Consider the following 18324-nt stretch of genomic DNA (forward strand, 5'->3'; position numbering starts at 1 on the left):
GAATTGGATTCACTGAATTGTGAACTTCGCTGCATTAGTTCTTTTTTTTTTTTTTTTTTTTCCCCAGGATGAAATATTTTTCAGTTGTTTGCCAGTACAGCTGATGCTTAGTTCCTAGCAGTACTGGTTCAATGAGATAAATTGCTGTTTTATGCAAGTCTAATCTTGCATGGTATAAATACTGGAGAACACTGAGCATCAGATTATTTTGAGATAAAAGTTTACTCAGTTCTGATCATACTGTGACTTGAAATTATTTTTAGTTTACTAGTAATTCTTCAAAAATAAGTTTTAAGTTAATACTTGTGTTCGTGCTGTGGATTTTTCAAGGAAAAAATAGTGTCAACCATTTGTAAGGAAATAGAAGAGAATATATGTGTACAGAAGTAATGTATACACAAATTAATTTTATTTTAGAAATACATTGTTAGTGAATAAATAAATACAGGGTTCCTGCAAATTTTTAGAATGCAGCAACTATAAATTAGATTTTTGCTATGAATAGTAAGAATTTTGCACATTTAAACAGTGTTACAAGCAATTAAAATCTGTGGCTTTTACTACATATTGTTTAAGTTCATAATAATTTTTTTTGTGACATCTCTGGTTGTATCCATTCTAAAATTAAGGTGGGGGTAAATAAAATGGAAGGAACATGTAAAACAGGTAAAATGGCTTTTTAAAATTCTACATGTGACCTGTAGATATGTTAGTGTTCATGTGAATCTATTGCATCTATTTCTGTTAGTAGCAGAAAATTCTTGAGTGGCTGTTACCTTCTGTTAATGTTTTGAGTTTTACATATGTTCATCAAATAGTATTTACAGTTTCCTGTAATGGGCTAAAGACTACCTTGTGACTCTACACTGAAAGGAATGTGATGGAATAAAAATGTGGGTAGATTTCAAAATATAAAAATGTCTTTGTTTTTCAAAACCAAATGATAAGTAAAAAAGTGAAGGTTGGTTTGTTTAAAGAAGCTTTAGGGAAAAAAAAAAGAAAGAAAAAGTAAGTGCCCAAGGCTGGGCCTTTCAGTCTCTAATTGGTATCTGACCTAGTTTGAAAAGATGTCATGTGTTTTGTGACTTTCCCTTTCATTTCAACAAAGTGTTGTCTGTACTCAGTGCTCCTAAAAATGTGTTTGCTTACTTATTCAGACCAAAGTTTAGGGGAATGATTCATGAATAGCCTATAGTTACTCAGAAGTGACTGTTCCAAACTGGAAGTTAATCTTTTTTCACTGTTAAAGCCTGTTCTGAATTCTGATATGCCACTTTTACAAATATCTATTTTTGTAGTATGAAGGATGAAGAAGAACAGATGTGCCCCATTTGTTTGTTAGGCATGCTGGATGAAGAGAGCCTAACTGTATGTGAAGATGGCTGCAGGAACAAATTACACCACCACTGCATGTCAATATGTATGTTGTCATCTTTGTCAAGTGCTGGTGACTCTAAATATGCAAAAGTATTATAACCTAGCGTGTTTTTATTAGGTTTCTTGTTTGGTTTAGAAGTAAAAAAACAGAAACCTGCTCTTAAGTGATGACTGGTAGCTCTTTGTGAGAGTTTGGTATCATTTGGGTGCTATTGATATGCCTTATTTTATCAGTTATTCACAAATGAAGTTTGTAATTCGATGCTTTGAGAAAATTTAACTGTAGGGCTAGAGCTTTGAGCTCTCTTATCTGAGTGAAAAGATTATGTCCAGTTAGAGCAAGGTTGGGAACAGACTTTTAGTCCCCTATGACTTGTCATGAGAATGTATGAAAGTCACCTACTATCAACTAGGTTTATACAGTGAATTGTGGAGTATTTTTACATACTGCATTCAACTATATAAATAGTTACAGCTTGCTTTAACAAATAAAATTGAATCACCCATATTTTATTACTTTTTTCAAAAATATTATCTATGTTTGAGTTACAGAAAGAACTGTATTTCAGTTCATAATTTTAGTATTAGTTGTAGTGCTAAACTGAGTCATTTCTGCATGCAAAAAATGTTTAAATGCCCATATCTATCAGGCTGCTGCAAATGTCTTAGTTCAGAAGCATTTATCCTGAAACTAACATTCTTCAGAAAAATTCAGAAATAGTAATGCCATCTTCCAGTTTTATACACTGTAAAACTAAGTATATTTTCCTATTGCTGTGTTCCAGGGGCAGAAGAATGCAGAAGAAACAGAGAGCCACTTATCTGTCCTCTTTGTAGATCTAAATGGAGATCTCATGATTTCTATAGGTGAGGATTCAGTCTGTGTATAACAAACTACGCATTTGCTCAACTATTTACTTAAGTAAATGTTTCATTTGTTAATCCATGCTATTTGTTGTTAATCTGTAGTCACGAATTGCCAAACCCTGTGGATTCTTCTGTTCTCCGTGTGGTTCAGCAACAAACTCAGCAGCAACCTACAGCTGTATCACAGAGAAGAACCCAAGATAGCAATTTTAACCTTACTCATTATGGAGTCCAGCAGATCCCTTCTGTGTATAAAGATTTAGCTGAGCCATGGATTCAGGTAATTTTACTTTGTAAAAGAAGCTTCAAGGGTAACTTCTGATTTTGAACTGTATATTTGTCAGATCTACAATTCAAAAATTTGTTTTGAATCCCATCAGCTTTATGTCTGATTATTACTGAAAAGAATTAACTTGCAACAGAAGAGAAGGCTTTTCAGTTTCAATTTTAGACTTTATTTCACACCTAATATTAAAGGTCCTAATAAAACACTAATAAAATGTAGTGTTCTTAACTCTAGTTTTGGTTGTGCAAGTGTCCCATAAATACAAAGTTCGCACTTACTGTTACCCGCAAGTTGAGTTGCGGGAGCCAAATGATATAAAAAACCTCTAGAGTCTAGAGGTGGATTCAGCTGAGCAGGGATCACACACTTAAAAGTTGGAGACCTTGTATTGCCTGTATTTCTGCTATAATCTTTGTCTGGTATAGCTGGACCTTGGATTCAAGGTTTGGATTCAAGGTTGTTTATATCAGGGTCTAGAAACAAACCCCATAATGAATAATTCAAAGTGAGTGAAACCATCTATACAGGCATCTTCCCATTTCTCTTAACAGAGTTTTTTTAGAATCAATGATGTATCATTTATGAGGCTTAATTTCTATTGCAGAATCTTTTTTTTAAGATACTGTACCTTCTGACATATTTTTGCTGTCAGGCTTATTAAGGTGATTGTTCACCAAAAACATTTCTTTGCTCTTTTGATTGCTTTCCTTAGGTACTTACGTTGTAGTGTTATTCAGTTGGACTCCTGTAACACTGCTTTCACCTTGGCAGGTATTTGGAATGGAGTTAGTTGGCTGCTTGTTTTCTCGAAACTGGAATATACGAGAGATGGCACTGAGACGTCTTTCCCATGATGTTAGTGGTGCTCTATTACTGGCTAATGGTGAAAGCACTGGAAATTCTGGAAGTAGCAATGGAAACAACACAAATGCTGGAGCTCTGGGAGCAGCTAGTGGGTCATCTCAGACCAGTATCTCAGGAGATGTGGTGGTGGAATCCTGCTGCAGTGTGCTGTCCATGGTCTGTGCCGACCCTGTCTACAAAGTGTATGTTGCTGCTTTAGTAAGTAGTTGTTTACTTGTATTCTAGTAATTTCAAAGTTACTTCATTTTTGAAGGCAAGAGAAAGGGAGGAGATATATGAACCCAGGAATCCTAGTAGTTGTTGAGCACCATTGATAACTTTCAACCATAATCTGAATGTGGGATGAACAAAATCCTCAGCAAGAGTGAAATGGCGTGACTCCACTGGCCAGATATAAAGAAATGCTTGCTACAGTGCTAAGTATTAACAGTACTTGTATGACGAGGTTCTTTCCAGTCTCAAAGAATATGTGACTAATTCTAACAGTGGATATGTAGTAAGCTATTTATCCTTTGATTCGATATTTTGAATGCAATTTATATAAAACTATTTACAACTCTTAAAAAAAAAATAATTGTGTAGTTAATTTGATTTCATATATATTGCTTTTTTCCTTTCTCTTAGAAAACTTTAAGAGCCATGCTGGTATATACTCCCTGTCATACTTTAGCAGAGAGGACTAAACTACAGCAACTTCTCAAGCCAGTTGTAGAGACGATACTAGTTAAATGTGCAGATGCCAACAGGTATGGTGTCTCATAAATTTCAAAAACATTTTGGATTGTTACTGAAACATCTTGAATGTTTGTTGCTATTTATGTGAAACTAGGAGACCATTTATAGTTGATGATGAAATAAAATGTGTAGATCATAAGTATAAATATATCATGATTTAATTAGAGTCTCATTGCTACCAACAAGCTTCAGGCTTGAAAGATGTAGGTTTTGAAGGCACTTGATTGTGCTTTAGAGATCTTAAATGATACTTTGCTTTCGTAAGACCTTTTTTTACCCTTAAAATAAAGGAAGATGTTAGGTGCAGTCATTAACCATCCCCTTAAGCAGTCAAGCAAATAAGTCATGTATGATTCTTACTTCAACAAAAGCTGCTGTACATCTGGGCCATGAAATGTTAATATAACACTTCTACTTTTTATTTCATAGTGTAGTGTTAGGAGATGACTATTCTGAGTGAATGGCATTTCTGGCTTGAGTAGGCCTTGTCTTCCTCTCCCAAGCTACCCCATTTGTTCTGCCAGACCAACCATTTCTTCAGCTGTACTGTAATCTAGATGGAGAAGTCCACCAACTTTGTAAAAGGTGTCACAACTACTGGTAGTTTACAGATAGAGGATTATAGAAATCTATTGAAATAAAGTGATGTAAAATAATTTTCCATGGACAATTCCAAACTAATGATTATTGAAATACAATGATGAGAATGTTTTTCTTTGAAAGCATCTGCTAAAAGAGTTACTTTTTGATTTGTATTTCTTACAGTCGAACAAGTCAACTTTCAGTCTCAACGCTACTGGAGATGTGTAAAGGCCAAGCGGGCGAGCTGGCAATTGGGAGAGAAATACTTAAATCTGGTAATAATAGCTCCTCATATATAATTGAATTATAATTACAAGCAAATATACTGAAGTGTTTTAAATTTAATACAAGGTCTATCCAATATCAGCATGGCAAAGAGAATAGTATTTCAGCAGTTTGGGAGGGGAGTATTTTGGGCAAACAGTGTGTATTTCTGTATGATACAGTTCTAATATTTATTTAGATCAGAATTTAGACCGTGAACATATCTAATCCTTATCAACTTTTTTGTAGGGTCCATTGGTATTGGTGGTGTTGATTATGTCTTGAATTGTATTCTCGGAACCCAAACCGAAACTAGCAACTGGCAAGCTCTACTGGGGCGACTTTGTCTAATAGACAGACTTCTGTTGGAATTTCCTGGTGAATTTTATCCCCACATCGTCTGTGGAGATGTTTTACAGGCTGATACCGTAGTAGACAGGTACTTGCTTATACTATGTGATACTCACTGTAGTTGAGTATGTTGTTTGTGATTTCTTCAAAAAAAATAGTTGTTCTAATTCATGTAAACAAATAGAATATATTTATATGCAAAAGTGTGCTTACTTTACAGAGTAAATGGTTGCCTTTTTTTAAAACTTCTGACCTTTGAATGAATTTTGAATCACGAGTGCAGCAGTAAGTCTCTACTGCAGAATTGACAGCTAAATACATTACCTTGAAATGGTTTTCTAGGAACTAGTTAACTAGAGCATATCAGTGTATAAAACATCTCTTTTCTTTTTTTAGGTATAAGAAACTTCTCTCCCTCTTAACTTTCGCCTTGCAGTCAATTGATAATTCACACTCAATGGTTGGTAAACTATCGCGGAGAGTATTTTTGAGTGCAGCAAGAATGGTGGCAAGAGTGCCCCATGTTTTTGTAAAGCTGCTAGAAATGTTGAGTGTGACAAGCTCAACTCATTATGCAAGGATGCGTCGACGTCTGATGGCAATAGCAGATGAAATGGAAATTGCAGAAGCCATCCAGCTAGGCATGGAAGAAATGCACTCTGGGGACTGTCGACATGAAGACTTTTTGCAGCTACCTGTACCAGATAACTCTCCAGAAGCTACAGAAAGTAATACTCCAAACAATACTGTCCAGTTATTGGGGAAAAGCGGCAAAGGCTTAAGTGATAAAAAACTGAGTGCCAGTCCAGAGGATGTGTCTGATGCTCTGCCTGGCCTCACTGTGGGACTTCCTGTTTCATCAATAACCACTGAGCAACCAAAGCCAGCCATTCAAACAAAAGGAAAACCCCAGAGTCAGTGTTTGAACTCTTCTCCTTCATCCAGTCATTCCCAGTCACTGTTCCCAACGCTTCTGTCTCCTTCAAACCCATCTGTACCAGCTGGCACTGTAACAGATGTCTCTAAACTCAGACCTCAGGGATTCATTCCCTGCAAAATCCCCTCACCTTCTCCTCAAACACAGCGGAAACTTTCTCTCCAGTTTCAGAGAAACTGTTCTGAAAATAAAGAACCAGAGAAACTTTCTCCACTTTTTACCCAAGCCAGGCCATTGCCATCCAGTCATATACGCAGGCCAAAGCCATCACGACCCACCCCAAGTGATGTGAACAAGCAGGGAGAAACCTTAAAAAGCAGTATGACACTTGACCTGAATGATATTTCACAGTGTGATGGCAGCAGTAGTAGTAGTAGCAGTGCAGTTATACCAAGTGAAGAGACGGTGTTCACACCAGTAGATGAAAAATGTCGATTGGATGTTAATGCAGAGCTCAATTCCAGTATTGAGGACCTGCTTGAGGCCTCCATGCCAACGAGTGATGGCACAGTCACTTTCAAGTCTGAAGTTGCAGTTCTTTCTCCTGAGCGGGCGGAAAATGATGATACTTACAAAGATGATGTAAATCATAATCAAAAATGCAAAGAAAAGATGGAAGCTGAAGAGGAGGAAGCTTTAGCTATTGCTATGGCAATGTCAGCATCTCAAGATGCCCTGCCAGTAATTCCCCAACTACAGGTTGAAAATGGTGAAGATATCATAATCATTCAGCAGGATGTAAGTACACATATGGGAATTTAGCATAAGTCTCGGTTGAAGCTCACTGAATTTATAAAGCAGTGTTGTTATATTTCCAAAGTTACATAAACCACAAAAGTACTCTATACCCTCTCCTAGGATCTGGAGTATAAACAGTCAGCCAGTTGAGGGTGCTAACAGAATCCTTCCGTGGTTATTAACAAGTTTTAGGAAAGGTATTTGGAAAAGAAACGTGTCATTATACCAACCTTTAAAATGTCAAAGAAGGAAGTGTAAAAGTGGAGAAACCAGCAAATGAGAAAAGTTTTTTAGCAGGAGTAGAACTGTATTGAGTCTTAATGCATCTTAATGCTGATTTACTTTGAAGGCAATTGTACAAAACCAAACTAATTTCTGAAAGGAAAGGCAGGGTTGGAAGAGATCTTGTTGGCACAACTTGAGAGAGATATGAGATGCTTTAGAAGTCAGAAAAAATATATTTGTTTACAAATAGACAAAAGTACAAGAACTAAAAATAGAGAAAGGAGTGGTTTATTTGTGATACTTTGCATGAGGTAACAACATGTGAAGCATAAAATGGGAGAAATAAGTAGAAAACAACATGATTTTGGTTTTGTTTACTGTAGATGCTAACTAAAACCTTACCTAGATGTGGGATCAGGAACAGAAAAATAGTCTTGGCTCCTATTTGGGTCCTTAAATCTTTTCTTTCACCTTCAGGTCGTAACATAGAGGAGACTTTTTTGTTCTTACGTAGGGTAGGAGAACGTGGATTACTGAATACACCAACATGATGGTCTCAGCTGAAACATGTGTAACATGCAGTACAAAGAACTGTAAAAGAGAGGAGAGGCATATAAGCTTGGATATTTCATAACCTTCCAGAACATCTGCATCTTAGATGCATGCTAGTAAACATGGAATTGATTTGGAATTTTAATTTGCAGACACCAGAAACCCTGCCTGGACATACCAAAGCAAAACACCATTACAGAGAAGATGCAGAATGGCTTAAAGGTCAGCAAATTGGTCTTGGAGCTTTCTCTTCCTGTTACCAAGCTCAAGATGTAGGAACAGGGACATTAATGGCTGTAAAACAGGTAAATACTTAAAATACTCCACTTCTTGAATAGTCTGTGCTTGTTCTTCAGTATTTCTTTGGAACATTAAATATAAAATCTCTTTGCTCCCACTGACTTCTTTTGTTCTTTGCTTCCTCTCCTCCATGTCATGTGTTCTCACATAATACATTAAAAAAACCTCTTTATGTGCATGGTATTAACATAATATTTTCAGGTTTTTTCACTCCTTAAAATTAAAAACAAACACCTGTTTTTATATACCCATTTTCTTTCATAGTTCTTCAAATGCATTTCTACTTTTATCAAGTTCATACGTCAGTGACAGAGTTAGGAATGGAGCCCAGATGTCTTGATTCCAAATTAATGCCCTATTTGCAAGGTACCTATTAAAAGTAGTTTCCCCTATTGTGAAGATTTTTTTTTTCCTGAAACAGTTTAAGCAGAGGAAATTAGTTTGACACTTGTTCCCTCTGATCCAACAGTCAACTTTGAGGCAAGTATTTTTAATATTTAAATTAATAGATACAGAAACGTGAGTGAGAAAAGAGGCTCAAATGCACTTTCTTCACTCAAGATTTTTGAAGGTTCTAGATGTGAGTAAATCTTTCACACTTAAGGTGCCCCAGGTCTGAATCAGTGATACCACTATACAGGAAATCTTACTAATTCTAGAATGAACTTACACCCATGGAAATGAGCAATTTCAAAACATTTAATTGGGGAAAGAATATCTGTAATCAGCTATTCCTCTTCTGAAACTCTGTTGCTTGTGAAAGAGTAGAACTGTCCATGTAGTCTTGAAGCTCCTCCTGGAGAGACGATGATGATTGTGATAGCCAGCGGAAATTCTCTGCAGCATACCATTATTTCAGCTTTAGGATGGATCAGAGTTGGGGTTGGCTTCAGTTCCATTACAAGACTTCTGATCTGCTCTCCCTCCCTCAGTGGAATTTCTGGGATAAGAGGCTTGGTTATGAAATGGGTAGTATGATTAAAATGGTAAAAATGTTACAAATAACAACACTTCAGGTTTATCTTTCTTCCTTTTCTTCAGCATCTGAAAAAAATATATTTTTTTCCTAGTTTAAGCAGAGGAGAGTGAAGAGAAAGGTTTCCCCACTCCATACTTGGAGAGGTTTTTGTTGATATTTTCCCAGAAGATCACTCTTAATTTTCTATGACTGTCTCACATGGAGATACATTCTCAGCTGAAGGGACTTGAGATAAAAGAATACTTGCTATTTCTAGATGGGGAAAAGGGAAACCATCCATTCTTCTTACTGTACTGAAGAGGGGGTTACAGGACTGGTAATTATGTAAGGTAAGTCTGAATACCATATTTCAAAACAGGTGACATATGTCAGGAACACATCATCAGAGCAAGAAGAAGTAGTTGAAGCACTGAGAGAAGAAATAAGGATGATGAGTCATCTGAACCATCCGAACATTATTCGAATGTTGGGTGCTACATGTGAGAAGAGCAACTATAACCTCTTTATTGAATGGATGGCAGGTAAATAACTACTATGCCAAAGAAAATGAAAGTATCCGTTGAGTCTTGAACTATGTAGTTTCATACTGTATTTTGCATCACTTCAATTTGCAAATTTGTATTTGCTGTTGGTAACCAGTACAAAGGCCTACTTACAGAACAGTTTAAGTGGTCTTAGCAATATTCTTACAGGTGCATCCTTTTTTTGATTTAGAATTTTCCATACCTAATCTGTCATACAGCTAAAGCAGTTGGAAGCACTGAACAAAAATTCTACTACTTTTCCCTCAATTTCTGAATCTAAATGAGGAGTTAGAAACTTTGAGAGACAGGCACTTCAGTTGGAAATACATCAAACACTTGCATTTTCAGTGTACATGTGTAACTTTTAAAGTTATTAAAAATAACTCCTAGCAAGTTTGGAATACCTGTCACTTGGTTTTGTCACAAGCGTTTTCATAACAGTTGTGTGAGGTGACATGCAAAGGCATTTAAGAACTTAAATTTCTAATAATAGGTAGTAAGCAGGATGCTTATGGGAAAATATTGAGTGGTAATTTAGTAACAATACTAATACTCAGTAACAGTACTGAGATCTTTTTATTATTGTACAGAGCAGGGACAAAAAAGTCTGTATCCTTTTTTCAAGATTTATTTATTAATTTTATTAACTGGACTATATGTTGTTGCTTTCCAGTTACCAAGACTGGATTTGGTGTTTTATACATACTCATTTCTTATAAAAGAATACATTGCACTGTAACTTATATTGTTTGGCAGAAACTGCTTAGCAATACCAGAATGCTAACAAGCAAAGCCCAAATGTGTGTTACTACAAGCAGTAATGTAGAAAATATTTTCTCAAAACTAAGGGTGTTTAACTTTTTTAAAGTACAATTTACCTGAGAATATTATTTATATAATGAAATGTCAGGAATTGTCTTTACCTCATTCAAGGCCAAGTTATATTAGAATGCTTTGAGAGGCAGAATGAAAATCCAAATCTTGAGGATCTATATACCAGTTTTAGAAAATAGAGGAAGATACTGCTTTTCCTTGCTTGTCTGCTTGTTTCCACATATTGGTACTTAGATGGTAACTAATTAAAAAGTAAATTAAGATTTCAGAGAGAATGTTTACTGGGAAGGCTGCACATAGCCTATTGCCCCAACAAAAACTAGTGTTCTGTTGATTAAATGTTAATGCAAGATGTGGGTAAATGTGTAGGTTTTTTATCAGCAACAGTACTTTATACACTAAGGGATTTGTATGTTCTTTTAAGGAAGTATAAAATTATTAGGAAGCATGAAGACATATGTCTTTAACGTGTACACTTTTGGGTAGAAAGTAATTAAGTAACCAAGTATTTTAGGTTTTGCCTATGAAACTTTGTTTTTGCCTGGGGGGTGTGAGAAATCTAGTTATAAATTGAGAATACCAAGTTCAAATTTTAGGAGGCAATGCTGCATTCATTCTATTAATACAAAATGTAAGTGTTGACAAAATGTGGGTTTTTATCTTCTAGGGGGTTCAGTTGCTCATTTGTTAAGTAAATATGGAGCCTTCAAAGAATCGGTTATTATTAATTACACAGAACAACTGTTACGTGGCCTTTCTTACCTCCATGAGAATCAGATAATCCATAGAGATGTTAAAGGTGAGAATTACTTAGAGTGTTTTAAAAAGATATATTCAGAAAGCAGCATCTATTTTGGCTTGAGACCTATCGCTTCTCTCAGATATGATCTCAGGAGGGGTATTTCTATTGTGTTTGATCATTGTTAAGAACCTTTGATTGCTGAAATTAATCAGAATGCTCAGGGATATTTGTTACCCATTCCAATAGTTTAGAAAAATTGGTTTTCTCCATTTCTTCAAATAAAATATGAAATTGCCATATAGCTTAAAGATTGATAATTAAATTAATATAAATGTTTACACTGAAATGATAGCAAAATCTGTGCCCAAGCCACGACAAAGAGGTCAGGTTTCTAAGGCATAGGGGTATTGTGATGAGTTTTCTTCCTTCATCCTAATTAAACATAAATACAGTTGTACTGTGTTTGAGCAAAATGTGGAGTTCATTGGAAAATACCAGTCTTACTAAATTTTTCTCTTTAATGTCACTGTAGCTATCCATGAACTGGAGAGATACCCAGATAAGTAGGAACATAGTGATGGAAAATACTCGTCTTTAATATTTCTTCTTAAAATAGGAAAAGCTCCAGTTGTTCTGTAATTAATTCTCTTCAAGACAACTCAAAATTGGTTAAGGATGAAGTAAATTTAAATTTCACAGAGAGATGCGGGGTTTGTTTAAAACCTCCATGGTTTTAGGTCACCATTTTCTTTCATTCTTCCATCTCCAGGCATTGTTCCAGAATCCTGTGTTTGCCCTACTTTGAAAGTTTAATAGCTTCTCTAAATCTCTTGGACAGCCTCAAGCTGCGTGCACTATCATTCAGGCATAACAGAAAAATGACGTTATTAGACTTTGTTCTTGATTTTTAGATTTCCTTGATATTGGGGGTGGGCAATGTCAACCTATTTATAGTTTAATGGAGGAAGAGCATCTGTTCATCCTTTTTCCTGTAACAGAAAGCCAACTAGCAGTATTTTTATTATGCTGTTGACAGGTGCCAATTTGCTAATTGACAGCACAGGTCATAGATTAAGAATTGCTGATTTTGGAGCTGCAGCCAGGTTGGCATCAAAAGGAACTGGTGCTGGGGAGTTTCAAGGACAGTTGTTGGGAACTATTGCATTTATGGCACCAGAGGTAAGAAACCAGTTTTGGAAGTTAATTCAGAAAGTTTGTTTGAACCCTTTAAGCTAATTCATACAGCAAATTGCTGTAAATCCTTCAAAAATGTTTTAAATGTACTTGTTCTAAAGAATAGGAAGGATTCCAACATGGCAATAATGACATTTCTTTCTTGCTGTCAAAGTTGTTTTAAGCAGTTTGTTACAAGATTTATCTATCATAAATACTGTTACTAAAGCCCAATGGCCATCAAAAGCTAACTATTGGTTTGCCCCTTGATCAGGTATTTCGTTTACTAGCTCTCTACAGCTATATAAATTTTATGGCATTTACATCACTGATCACTCTCTCACCCTGAAATGTTAATCAGAATGCACTTTATTTTTTTTCTTTTTTTCATCTAAATAAATTTGACTTAAGAGACTTTGAAGCAGATAATTTGAGCATGTGTCTGTCTGTTCAGGTTCTGAGAGGTCAGCAATATGGTAGGAGCTGTGATGTGTGGAGCGTTGGCTGTGTTGTTATAGAAATGGCTTGTGCTAAACCTCCCTGGAATGCAGAGAAACACTCCAATCATCTTGCTCTGATATTCAAGGTGAGGTATTCTGTTGCTACCAATATACTACAAAATCATACAGCAATGTTTTTAGAAAAGTATATAAATAGTAGGGGTTGTTGCAATAGCTCTTCTTTATATTGGAGCTGTTAGTACAAAATCAGTACTGATACCAACATAATCATACTTGCCTTTTCAAGAAAAAAGAAGGCTACCACAACACTATGCAGAAAAAGCACTGTTGTAAAATAGAGTGTAACAGGCTAAAAAAAAATAATAATTGAAATAGAGTTGAACTTGACTGGCAAAAGAAGTTTTTGTACCATAAAACATTTATGTGTGTATTCATATTTCATAGTGGGAAATGTCCTGTGGTGAAAACCTAATGTTCCATGTTCAGATTTTGCTGAAAGATATTTACCATTATGCCGTGCTTTATATGAATTGCCCCTCTTTTTTGGGTCATCCATTTTGGCATTTGTGTTTTTTACTAAAATCAATTAACTATATTTAATTATAAAAGTCTAGTTGAACTGTAGGCATGAATGAAGAAAAATGCCACAAGTGAAGAAAGTGATTATTGGCATTTTCACTAGCACAAGGGAAGAAAGTGTTTCCACAAAACAGAACTAGCACACCAGTATTTAAATATCTTCTAATTAAGTACAAATCACTTGTCATAAGAGATGTAATTGTCTTGGTTCTGTGTTTGTGTGAATCTGGTGGTGCCACTCTAGTGTTCTCAATCATCTTTGTTAAAATTGATCAAGAGAAGGTAAAAACTAACTTGATTGGGAGTGATCTGCATCTATCAGAGAAAGATTGCCCTTTGGGGTGGTATCAGAAATACAGTAAAGCATACCCAGCTTAACATGTCATAATGTAACATCACTTAGCTTAATGTATTTCCGTGTTGGTTTATACCAGTTAACAGTGATGGCAACTAGTAGACTAAAGAATACCCATATGTATGGCAGAAGAGCTTTTCTCTTATGTCTTGCTCAGTAGATGGTCACTGCAGAATCTTGCTGTAAGAAGAAAATTTAGAGAAAAGTGCAAGGAGGGAGGCAGAATGAAAGGCAATGGGCATAAGGGAAACTTAAGACCTATTTTATAAAATGGAAGCAGTAATGTAATCTTCAAACTGCAGTAGGAAATATGCTGAGTGGAGAAAAGCTTATAAATATAACTAATTCATCAGCTGAAAATGATCAGCTTGTGAAAGGTTTTTGAGGTAGAAGAGGGGGCTTAAGAATCACTGACTCCTAAAAAGTTATTTTGCTTTTGTTCAGATTGCTAGTGCAACTACTGCTCCATCAATCCCTACGCATCTGTCTCCTGGCTTGAAAGATGTGACTCTTCGGTGTTTAGAACTTCAACCTCAGGACAGACCCCCATCAAGGGAGCTGCTGAAACACCCAGTCTTCCGTACTACATGGTAGCTACTTATGTATAAGGCTGATATACTGAAGAAGAAGCTACTGAATATACAATATCTGTCTGTCTTGCAGTGCACTTAAGCACAGCAAATTGTATTATTCTGCTGGCCTTAACAACAGATACATCAAGGACTTAAGGCCAGTGGAGGACCCTACCTAAGTATGTGATTGACAAATCAAGATTTTTACCTAAGCTCAGTATGCAACTTTTCACAACTTGCGCAGAGATTTGTAAACCGTGCCTTTACAGACATCTGGCTCTGTGTGAACACAAAAGCATTTTTCCTTAAATCTGCATGAATTTAGCAGATAGGTGATTTTTATTTTATTTGGAGCACTTTTTCAGCAATATTAGCAGCTGAGGGGCTCAGGATCTATTTTAATACAGCAATCACCGTTCCATTTCACACCGTGTAGATGTAAGCAGAGGATTCTGCAATTAAGTAAGCTTTCAGCACTGGTTAAAAGAAAGTTCTGTATCTGTCCCTTTTAATTTTACAAAGTTCTCTGAGTAACAGATCCAATCATTGATGGATACTTTACAAAAACATTTAGCCTTCCTTAAAGTAAGAGCAGGCAATTGTGGCTCACTGTGCATTTACTGCTGGCTATGTAATTTCTTTTGAAATTAAAGTTTGTTTTCATTGTATTTTTAACTTTCAGGGAAAGGTGATTTTTTTAAATAGTCTTTAGAAAAAGATGCAAGCTGTGTCATAGAACATCTTGCTGACACAAGAGTCTTTGAAACAGATTTGCTGAAAATCTGGAAAAAAATGTCACCTTCAATAAGACAGTGTTGAAGGCTCTTGCAGGTTATTTAAAAAAACAAAATGGAAAAAGATTGTTCTGCATAAAACAACTTAGTCTAAATCATGCTAAAAGTTATTGAGCCTTCTTTTCATATAGCAGTTTCTTCTCACAAATTGTGTAGAGAAGTTTAATATCAAAAGCCCCAAACCCAGCTCCCATTAAAGTTTATGGGAGACTTTGACCTGTACTTCAGTGGGAGCAGGTGTCATCTATGAACAAATCTCATTCTTCGTGTAATGAAACTGAGGTCACATTCTCTACTGATAACAAGTTTTACCTGCTGTTTTCCTTCTGCCGTACATCATCTATTTACTGTAGCCATTAGTGGTAATTTAATTAGAAAATGTTAAAAATATTACCATAAGAAAGGTATTTATTTTAACAAGAAACAAACTTTGACTTGAAAGGCAAGATAAAGTAAAATGTGAAGTAAAGCTTCACTTGTAGTGTAAAACTTGTGTTTTTTAGCAGGTGTGTTTTTTTTAAAACATGTTTTTAAAATTATTTTAAAGGCAGGTTTTTAGATTCTGATGCATGTAATTCTGAAGGAAAATGGCAGCTTTTCTTTTGCATTTTTTTAAAGGGGATCTTTTTTAATCGAATATTGATTGTGTTTAATCCATTTGGAAAAAAAATACTGTTCATGTTTTAACTCTTCAGAGGCCAGTTGGATTGTTGGACTGAAAGAGAATTGGTTATTTTCAAAGACTCAGGACAAACTAAATAAGCTATAGTACATTAAAAATGTACAATACAAATTGGAAGTAAAACAAATTAAAGATAAGTTTACAGGAATGATAGTGCTCATACTAATAAAAAAAAAGCAGTGTCATTAGTTGTGAATGTGTTTCTTTTGGAAATTTTACATTCCTTTGTTTTGGAAGATTGGCAGACTTTGAAGAGTTAAAAACATAATACCGAAATGTGAAGTTTGGTAGCTCTGTTTTGTACTTGACTTTTTTTTTTTTTTTTTTACCACTTTAGAATTTCTCATTCTAATGATTGTTTCCAAGTCTTTCTTATGTGCAAGCTTTAAAGGATGCACTCTTGCCAATTCATGTACTGGAAGATCAGTTGTCACATTAATACTGTTTCTGGCAGAAATGCAAACTGTATGAACTGATGAACCTCAGCTAATCAGTATTACTTTGTAGATCACCATGCCTACCACATTTCAAATTTAAACTGCCTCTAGGTGTCCAATTGCATTTGTTTGAGTTTGTTTGCATTTCCCTCAGCTTGCTGGTAATTGTGGTGTTTTTAAAATGCAGATGTGATGTAATATTCTTATTTTCTTTGGATCAAAGCTGGACTGAAAATTGTATTGTGTAATTATTTTTTTTGTGTTCTTAATGTTATTTGGTACTTAAGTTGTAAATAATGTCTACTGCTGTTTATTCCAGTTTCTACTACCTCAGGTGTCCTATAGAGTTTCTTCTACCAAAGTTCACTTTCACAATGAAATTATATTTGCTATGTGACTGATTCCTAAGACTTCCAGGGCTTAAGGGCTAACTTCTATTAGCACCTTACTGTGCAAGCAAATTTTACAGAAATCTCTGGGTTAAGAAATTTGGCTTCAATGTATCCTTTGTTATTTTAAATATATCAAGATATTTTAATTAAAAGTTTTTACCCCACTGAACCAATTTTATATAGTATAATTTGTACCTATTTTGGTGGTTTTTGTCTTTATAGTAAATAAAAGTTTTTGAACAAATTTTGTCCTTTGCTTATTGTAATGTAAACATGTCCCGTTTACTGATGTGAATAAAATATTTCTGGTACACTTCATTGTGTATACACAGTTTCATGTGCAACACTCAATAAATCAAGACTTATTTTCTGATATTAAATGACACATGAATAAGTATTGGCTGATATATGTATCTTAAGTGTATCAATAAAGATGCTTAGATAAAGGGCAGCAACAAATACTACATTTTTTAATCAATAATAAAGGTAGGAAATTTTCTTACGACAACACTGTATCTGTGAACCTTACTTGCTTATGCCTTTAGATCAAATTTTAAATGTCTAAATTTTGCATTACTGCAAATGTAACTATTAATTACCAAGTCAGGTGAACTGATTTGGTTAGATAAGTTCTGGAGCCATTGAGATGTATCTTGGAAGTTAATCTGCTATTTTATATTTTCAGTGAAATGATTCTGTTGCTTGTGATTTAAGTAGTAAACATAAGCCTTTCCTTATTCAGGCAATCTGAATACATATTGCAAAGGTAGGGCTTGTTTCAGTTGCTCGTCTTCCTCCTGATATTTTTATATTTTTAAAATTAATTTTTTGATAGTTGAAAATTAAGTTTGTGTTCTGTAGCCTTTATTATGACTACTAAATTCTACATTTTGAAGGATCACTCTTTTTATAGTCTTCATTACTTGTGCAAATAGAGACAAACATATCAATTCACTAGCAAAAGCTGGCAGCAGAAATCTTCAGATAAATTCTAATACCTGATCTTTTTAAATCAGAAAAATGTATTAACTGAAATGTTAAGAAGGAAAGTATATGACAAGGATTAAATAAAAGATAAGGGCAATGTATCCTCTGTTATTTGATTTACTATAGAACTCCTGAATCTTACAGTAGTGTGTAGTAATTATAATGTTGCAGTCTCCTTTTTAGGAGCCAGGGATGGCAGAGATCACCTGTCCCCAGCAGTTGGCAGTAAATGTCAGAGACACCTACTTACAGAACCAAATGTCTTAATTTCCAAAGGGCATGTTCTGTTCTCCTGCAGGCAAATACTAAGCTATGCCCATTTTGATTTCTCTGGTGGGAATAACATTACATTCAGTATTCTATGTGGTGGTCATAGGTTGAAGTCTGACTGTTTCATCTTTGCAAGTTCTCACTGAAGGTAACAATCACTTCCAGAACATGTTACAGTGTCATAAGGAGCGTGTCCTTCCTCTTCATCGTCTGGGTGGGCAACTTGTATGCGTGGCTGTTCTGACATGACTCTGCCCACATCCCAAGACACTGCACTTCCCTTACTCACCTTTCTCTCATTGTTCAGGCTTCCTTGCAGAGATGAATCACAAATGTGACGGTCTTGCTCTTAAGAGCCACAATATGCATATACTTTGGCAAACATGCATGTTTTCTTGTTATGGCACACCGCTGCTGAAATCCAGAACTGAAGTTGCAAATTGAGACCTTTCTTCCCTGTCATTA

At 35.3% G+C, this 18324-nt stretch overlaps 1 protein-coding gene across 4 annotated transcripts in view; it reads left to right on the forward strand.

Annotated features, from left to right (window-relative positions):
• MAP3K1 (mitogen-activated protein kinase kinase kinase 1) overlaps nucleotides 1-17110 on the forward strand; it is a 62869-nt gene extending 45759 nt beyond the window's left edge. For 3 of the 4 annotated variants that reach the window (XM_074932242.1, XM_074932244.1, XM_074932243.1), the window contains exons 7-20: nucleotides 1299-1420; nucleotides 2163-2244; nucleotides 2347-2524; nucleotides 3302-3592; nucleotides 4019-4140; nucleotides 4895-4986; nucleotides 5225-5414; nucleotides 5723-7001; nucleotides 7931-8083; nucleotides 9416-9578; nucleotides 11083-11214; nucleotides 12194-12336; nucleotides 12785-12916; nucleotides 14170-17110. In XM_074932242.1, coding sequence (XP_074788343.1) covers nucleotides 1299-1420; nucleotides 2163-2244; nucleotides 2347-2524; nucleotides 3302-3592; nucleotides 4019-4140; nucleotides 4895-4986; nucleotides 5225-5414; nucleotides 5723-7001; nucleotides 7931-8083; nucleotides 9416-9578; nucleotides 11083-11214; nucleotides 12194-12336; nucleotides 12785-12916; nucleotides 14170-14319 — 3229 coding nt within the window. In that variant the 3' untranslated portion in view covers nucleotides 14320-17110. The remainder of the gene's footprint in view (nucleotides 1-1298; nucleotides 1421-2162; nucleotides 2245-2346; nucleotides 2525-3301; nucleotides 3593-4018; nucleotides 4141-4894; nucleotides 4987-5224; nucleotides 5415-5722; nucleotides 7002-7930; nucleotides 8084-9415; nucleotides 9579-11082; nucleotides 11215-12193; nucleotides 12337-12784; nucleotides 12917-14169) is intronic. The other variant, XM_074932240.1, reaches the window with a different exon arrangement.
• The last annotated feature ends 1214 nt before the right edge of the window (nucleotides 17111-18324 follow it).

The sequence above is a fragment of the Athene noctua genome, chromosome Z, assembly GCF_965140245.1.
Source record: "Athene noctua chromosome Z, bAthNoc1.hap1.1, whole genome shotgun sequence".
NCBI classification, from domain to species: domain Eukaryota; kingdom Metazoa; phylum Chordata; class Aves; order Strigiformes; family Strigidae; genus Athene; species Athene noctua.